Below are 7711 nucleotides of genomic sequence, written 5' to 3' on the forward strand. Positions count from 1 at the left end.
AGTAAATGGCCACCAAATGAATTTTATTCACCTATAAACAGAGTTCAGTTTAGTATAAGGCTTCAATAACTGGCCAGCCTTCAATAATTAGCCGCCTTATACTAAAATGAATTCTGTTTATAGGTGAATAGAATTCATTTTTAGTTTAGGGCGGCCAGTTACTAAAACCGGCCAGTTACTGGCGAATTACCTACTTGAGTTAAGTAATTTGTGGATGGAAACGCGAAATACACTATCGTATCTGTATAGAGATTAATATAATTACATTTACAGTACATCTTGTGCTCCATTACGATACCCTGTGCCATAATAAGCACATTACGTAATTACGTCAAAAAATTATAGGGCCATATGTACTGTAAAAGGTTGTATGATACACGTGCGATTAGGTAATTCGCACTTGTATCGTAAATAACTAATAGGTATAAAGCTGGTTGACCTAATTTATAGGTCTTGTACCAAAGTGGTTACGAGCATGTTCCATGCCTTGAAATTTATTCATGATAATATTACGATCTACGAGTAATAAGTAGTGTTCAATTTCGTGTGATATATGTATCAACTACAAATCCTGGGATTATCTAATCCACCCATTAATTTCAGGAAATTCAGTGCCACTGACCTCAGAGCAAGACAGGCTTTCTAAGAAGACATTGTGGAACTCCTGGCCCAGTTGTTCGATGGCTGGGTTCGGGCAACTCTTTATCGCCGTCACCAAACACTCCAAGCTCCGGTCCAGCAAGACACACCTTTCCTATTATTTAAAAAAGTATTATGCTAGATTTTCGTAAGCAGTTGGAGTCTGAGAGACTTGAAGCATTTTATTAAAATAGCGATGTGACAGACGGACAGAGTCGAACCATAAGGGTTCATTTTGTACCTTTTTGGTACGGTACCCTAAAAAGGGCCAAAAACACAATATTTATAATATGTTACTCGTCCGTTGGTCCATATATCCAACTTGGACAAGCTTACCGAACCAACTCTACTAAAATAAACTAGTAGGTAAATGTGGAAATAACATAGACGCGTGCGGTTACAGTTTAAGGTGCAGGGTGTAGGTTCAAAAAAACGAGTTTAAAAAAAGTTGTAAAGCTTTTTTGGATTCCAATACGGCTGGCATAAATTTAATTGAGCATCTTGACGACTTCTTCGAGGGATTCGTAATCGATGGGGATCCTGAGTTTTTGACTTTCGCCCGATAGAAAAAAATTACGAACATAGGTGTAAATAATGCACTGTAAAAATTTGTAACAAATTTTGCACAAAACCTCAAAATATGAAAATTGCTTTATATTGCGGCAAATGGTCGATCGACTGTATTCATTGTACTCTGTAGTCAGCAATGTATTGAATATTGCATGCAAGTTCTCACGCCCCGTGTAAATGGGGCATTATTATAACTAAACTAACTAGCGCACAGACGGAGGGCACTATATAAGAGTGCTAATAAGTGAATTTCCCCTGCAGGTTTACGATGGTGTGTGTGTTATTAAGAGGATAATGTCAATATCCAGAGAGGAAAATGAGGACTACGTATGTACGAAAAGGCGATTTCGCGCGGGAGCTCCACTTTCGTCTTAATAGACGCCACGTACAAAGGGTTAAAAGGAGTCCGGAATACGAAAATTCATTTCGTTTACGTAGCCTAACCCCCAAGCGTTTGTCTAGTTCGGTTTGTCGAATTGGACTTACCCTTTCAGACTTCGTGAATAGTGAACTAGCTTTTCCGTATACATATTCGCAATATGAGGTATTAACCATCGTGTCACTAATGCACCGTGGACCACCCGCTTGAACAAATGCTGAAAAAAAAAACATGAAACAATTATTTTTTGCTATACGTAAATAATAGTGAGTGCTATCAACCCTACGCGTTCAGTAAATGATAAGGTACTGCTTTGTATCAGGCATTAAAAGGGTGATCATGAAATAAACGTTTATACTTAACAAAAAGTTCAAAAAACAAGAAAGAGGTGCGGCTGTAGGTACTTACTGAATAACCTGGCTCCATTATTGTCGCAAACGAAGTCCATCAGAGTGTTGGTGCTTTTCACCGCAGTGCGGTCAAATCCGGCTGGCAGGCATGGAGTCATTCCTTTGACCAGGTCGCTGGCACATTCCTTTATCTGCGGAACTTTAGAGCAGAACCTAGAAAAGGGGGTTTTGTTATTTTTAAGTTATTGTTATTTTGTAGTTACAAGACTGGGAGAACTGAACTGAGACTGTTTTACACGGTCTGTGAATTTCTCTCAAGGGGGGTTTGTAAGTAAAAACAAGAACTACTATAGGTATAAATAAATATATTTTAGTGTGATTGCACTTACTCTTGAATTACTTTGTCATATACTCCGCTTTTCATCGCTTTTTCTATTTCATACAAGAACATTTCAATATTGGTTATGTCGTTCAAACACTTTGCGAATGTTATCATTGCAGACTGAAATATAAATAAATGACATGTATGTATATTATAAAAAATAAATAATATTTGATTACAATCACGTATCGCCGAGGTTACCTACTTTATTTTAAATACTACCATTAGAAGAACTAAAATTTGGCCACCTTCGGTTTCCATTAAGTATCAGAATTCAGATCGGCTCGATGCCGGCGGAACATTTTATTGTCACCGGTCTTTCATAATTATATCTGAATTGAGCCCTATAGGTAGGTATATCGAGTGTCAGGAACTGGGGCAAATTTTAACTAACTGGGCACGGTAAATAAAACCTTGTATTTATGTTGCACAATAAATAGTTTTGATCGTAACAATATCTAATCGTAACCTACTCTCTTTTATATACCATCGCCTGTGGGCCTGTTAACTGACAGTTCGTAAACCTTATTACAAAAGGCATAAGGTTCACCGATGGACGGTTAAGAGTGTTGCTGTTTGTACTTATTTAACCTCTCTGAGTATTTAACTTTTTACTTTTGTGTTGAGTGTTCTCTAATACGTCTACGACTAGGTACGTGTGTACGTGACCACGTAGGCTCTACGTATTACCCATTACGTATATATCTATGCACTGGCCTTACGGGCACTAATAAAACCGGCCAAGTGCGAGTCCGACTCGCACACATACATATGGTTCCGTACCATTATCTATAAAAACGGTCACTCATCCAAGTACTGACCCCGCCCGACGTTGCTTAACTTCGGTCAAAAATCACGTTTGTTGTATGGGAGCCCCACTTAAACCTTTATTTTATTCTGTTTTTAGTATTTGTTGTTATAGCGGCAACAGAAATACATCATCTGTGAAAATTTTAGCTAGACAGCTATCACAGATCACGAGATACAGCCTGGTGACAGACGGACGGACGGACGGACAGCGGAGTCTTAGTAATAGGGTCCCGTTTTACCCTTTGGGTACGGAACCCTAAAAATGGTACTAGTTTAGCGGTGTGACTCACGAATTCCAGCCAATCGTGCAGTCTAATGGCTCCTCTACACGATGGGCCAACGCCATAACGCAACTAGTTGCGACCAATAGCGCGCGTGATGCGAATTCATCAACCAATCGCGCGCGTGATGCGAACTCATCAACCAATCGCGTTGTACCGGTGTCACATCGCTGTACTGGCCCCTGTCATGCCTCATTATTATTGTCCGTAAAGCCAGTCCCTAGATATCTATGTCAATGGTATTACCACTTTTGACACAGACCAACCCCTATAGACCGAGCTTATAGGACGACTCGCGGTCACCGCCCGTATGGTGTATAGGTCAAATATAAGATTGTTCGCGCGCCGCTCCGATCAGTTGCGCCCAAGGTTACGACCTGTTAGCAGTGTGCACGAGTCTAAGAAAATAAATCGTAAACTATTGAATTCATTGGGAAATCATGGGATATTGCAGCGTAAAATGGTGTGGCAAGTCATCTAAGACATCTACATACGAAACTGATGGAAAAACATCCCACAGGAAAGTCAAATTTATTATTTCATTGAATAACGTTTCTTGTCCGCGGGGTTCATTTTATACTGGTCAGAAGCAGAGGCGAAGTATGTCCGTCCCTTTTCGTCAACTTGAAAATGCAATGCGCTATCCCTTTCCCTTTCGACTAGTGATGTGACGATGATGGTTTTTCAGTTGCGGAAACTTCGTGCTTCGTCATACCGTATTGTACCATTTTAGACATAATATATAGGTAACATGTTGTGTAAGTTTTTTTAGAATCCTCTAGGCCAGCGGAGCAGTTAGGCCGCATGTCACGAGGTGGACCTGATCATGAACTTCAAAGAAGTACCTACGAGGGAACTCGGTGTTGGTTTGTGATAGACATATGTTGTATGGGTTATTTAGAATCCTCTAGGTGAGCAGTTAGGTCTCATGTCACGAGATGGACCTGATGATGAACTTCAAAGAAGTGCGAGGGAACTCGGTGTTGGTTTGTGATAGACATATGTTGTATGGGTTTTTTAGAATCCTCTAGGTGAGCAGTTAGGTCTCATGTCACGAGATGGACCTGATGATGAACTTCAAAGAAGTTCGAGGGAACTCGGTGTTGGTCTGTGATAGACATATGTTGTATGGGTTTTTTAGAATCCTCTAGGTGAGCAGTTAGATCTCATGTCACGAGATGGACCTGATGATGAACTTCAAAGAAAGTTCGAGGGAACTCGGTGTTGGTTTGTGATAGACATATGTAGTATGGTTTTTTTAGAATCCTCTAGGTGAGCAGTTAGGTCTCATGTCACAAGATGGACCTGATGATGAACTTCAAAGAAGCGCGAGAGAACTCGGAGTTGATTTGTAATAGGCATATATTATTGGTCCATTTGAATATGTTTTCAATACAACCTTCAATGACCTTAATAAAACGGACAAAAGAAAATAATTGTATGAGATTTTGGCGACACTTTTTTCTCGTATCGAAAGAGATTGCGATTCTGAGTGGAAATAATATAAAAAATCTAAACTTTAAAATTCATGTTCTGGGTACTTTAAACAGAAATACCCTAACATGTTAAGTAAAAATTTCAGGTACATTGTTAAATTACTTAATGAAATATTAAATTAATCAATATAATTATTAAGTAAGTTTACTCTAAGTATACTACTTGTAACAATTTTACCACAATAAATTTCGATATCACTGGTAGCAGTACCCACTACCTGTAATGAACATGTCCCATCCCTACGCTTGCACGTGTCAGCGCGCCATGTTTGAAACGACCAATCGCAATGCCGTGAGCGCCCCTCCCGCACCTCACAGTTTGGTGATTTGGGTCTCGAACAAAATGGCCAATATTAGGTTTCTAGAGGCGGTGTTCTGTGACTTTTGAGTATTAAGCCCACTGGAGATGTCATACACGGGCGACCCCCTCCGGCAAAGTACATTGGTCAACTGTTCAAACACGTTATATAAAACTACTTGAAGTCGCTTCACCGCCATTTTGCATCGTTCCGTGTCGCGTGACGTTTCTCTCAAAAAATGGTGACTTGTGCAGTATTATCGTGTAAAAGGCGATCTGATAGTTCAAATTCGCAACAAGATCGCGTTTTCTATCATAGGTAAGTATTTATAATACTAACTATTAAATGTATAGTACATTGTAGGAGAGGACGGAAAATCGCTAAAAGATGGACGAGTCGTTTGAGGGCCGACACGTTAGTGGAGGCCCTCTAATAATACGAGTCCATCTTTAGCGTTTCCGGCCGAGGCATTACATAGTGCTTTTCACGACTACTGCGAGGAAATAAAAAAACATTTGCATAACTATAGGTACTATCCCGCGATTTCTCTGGTAGCAAATTACTAGCCACTGCCTGTGCTGTCTCTTGAATTTCGGTAGGCGTCAGCGTAAGAATATGATTTTCTTCACTAACTCATTTTTATAGCGAGCGTAGATACGTGTTTCTTGTATTTTTTAATCAAACACAATTTACACTATCCAATTCAGTAAGTATTTTCAGATCCCGCCTTTTTTGCTTTTTTATCACTTTTAAGAGGCGTTTTTCTGTTATTTGCTTCAAACCGACTCTAAACTTAGAAGCGTTTTTCTTAAAAAAAAAACACAAACAGCTTTAAAAGTAAAAAACGCCTTAAGCGTGAACTGAATGTGTAATTGTTAAAAAAAAATAACTGAATGGTTTTGACATTACTTTTTTTTTAAACAAGAAATTGGTCCTATAAATAATCTAATTTTATTTTTGAAGGAAAAAGTTGCGCCATAAAAGACCTTTTATTGATTTTTATGTTTTAAATGATACTCATTGCTGTAGCGAACCGTCATCAATGACAGATGATTATAACAATGAAACATTGTAGTAGTGGTGGTTCAGGTGCTACAGCTATTGCCTACTTTCCAGCTTGGTTTTAGACCATCTATTGCCACATTTCCGAACAGTGGCGTGAAAAGTATATTGAAGTACAATCTCCATTTAAAGAAAAAGCCGTTGCGATATATAAACGACAGAAAAATGTAAGTAAACATGAATACAGTGGTACGGGGACGAATCGGTCTTAAGGGAAGTGACAAAGTCAATGTTGCGGACTCCTTTTCAAGAGTGTAAAGCTACTTAACCTTTTTTACGCCTCACCTATGTTTGACGTTGTCATGGCAGTATATGTAAATAAACATGTCAATGAAAACGTGTGATCTTATTTGAGAATTATAATAATATATAATAAATAAATAGAATACCTACGCTAAAAGCAAGTATTATGTTACCGGGCGTCGGTAACAACCAATCTACTTTAATACCTATGTATCAGCCCGGAAAACCGCGGGCGACAGTTCATTCCACAGTTTAGCTGTGCGAGAGGGCTAAGACACAAATACACATAAATACAGACAGCCATAATACATACAAACAATCATTTTATTGGGTACCTAATATCTTCAATGTACAGAATTTTCACTTTTACAATTTTATAATAAATAGTATAAGACAATTCAGTTCATTCATCAAACTGATTTGACTCATTCTTCAGATGTGACCCATCTGACTCATTCTTCAGATGTGACCCATCACGATCATGTTTGTATGTATGCTGCATAGTTACGTGAAAACTCTGTCTGTGTGCGTGTAATTTTTGATGTGTTGAATTTTTTTGTAGTGTGCGTTTGTCGCAACAGCAAAATCTGTGTCTGTTGAGTTACTTATATTTTGGTGGTGTGCTGTAGGTGTTTACCTCGCCCCCCGCTTAAAATGGCGAAAAAATTGTTCGAAGAGTTTACGTTATGTCATCTCCAGTGGGCTTAATACTCAAAGATTACCACTATACTCTTACAAAAATGTGCCACTGGCTCAATTAAATGTTATAATCTCAATTGCTATAATGTAATAGAGGTGTCAAACGGAATGTAAACTATCTCAGTCTGTCAAACACTACGACGTATACCCTCCATTTTTTAAGAGCATACCTTGACTTCTGACGTCTTGTCTTCGGCATGAGCCGCGTTGCAAAATTCCGTAGCCACTCGTTGACTGTATTTACCATAAGGCGAATTATCAGGAACAGAGAACGTGAAGCTGCCGAATATTCCTGTCAATGAAAAATACATAATGCAACTTTAGGGATCGCACCTATAAGGGGCTGTCCATAAATTACGTCATCTATTTTTGACCCCCCCCCTAAAATCATCCAAAAATCATGGTTCGAATGACCCCGTTTCCTCCTACTTCATGCTACCATCATCCGATGTCCAGACCCCCCCCCCCCCCTAATTTGAAATGACGTAATTTATGAATAGC

General features: G+C 39.0%; 1 protein-coding gene across 2 annotated transcripts in view; it reads right to left on the minus strand.

Moving 5' to 3' along the window:
* Positions 1–7529, minus strand: part of LOC134793575 (27 kDa hemolymph protein-like) — a 33297-nt gene extending 25768 nt beyond the window's left edge. The window contains exons 1-5 of one of the 2 annotated variants that reach the window (XM_063765182.1): positions 7381–7529; positions 2328–2440; positions 1997–2151; positions 1696–1805; positions 619–754 (exon numbers count right to left, since the gene is read on the minus strand). In XM_063765182.1, coding sequence (XP_063621252.1) covers positions 619–754; positions 1696–1805; positions 1997–2151; positions 2328–2440; positions 7381–7521 — 655 coding nt within the window. In that variant the 5' untranslated portion in view covers positions 7522–7529. The remainder of the gene's footprint in view (positions 1–618; positions 755–1695; positions 1806–1996; positions 2152–2327; positions 2441–7380) is intronic. The other variant, XM_063765184.1, reaches the window with a different exon arrangement.
* Between the last annotated feature and the right edge of the window lie 182 nt (positions 7530–7711).

The sequence above is a fragment of the Cydia splendana genome, chromosome 9 (genome assembly GCF_910591565.1).
Source record: "Cydia splendana chromosome 9, ilCydSple1.2, whole genome shotgun sequence".
Classification (NCBI taxonomy): domain Eukaryota; kingdom Metazoa; phylum Arthropoda; class Insecta; order Lepidoptera; family Tortricidae; genus Cydia; species Cydia splendana.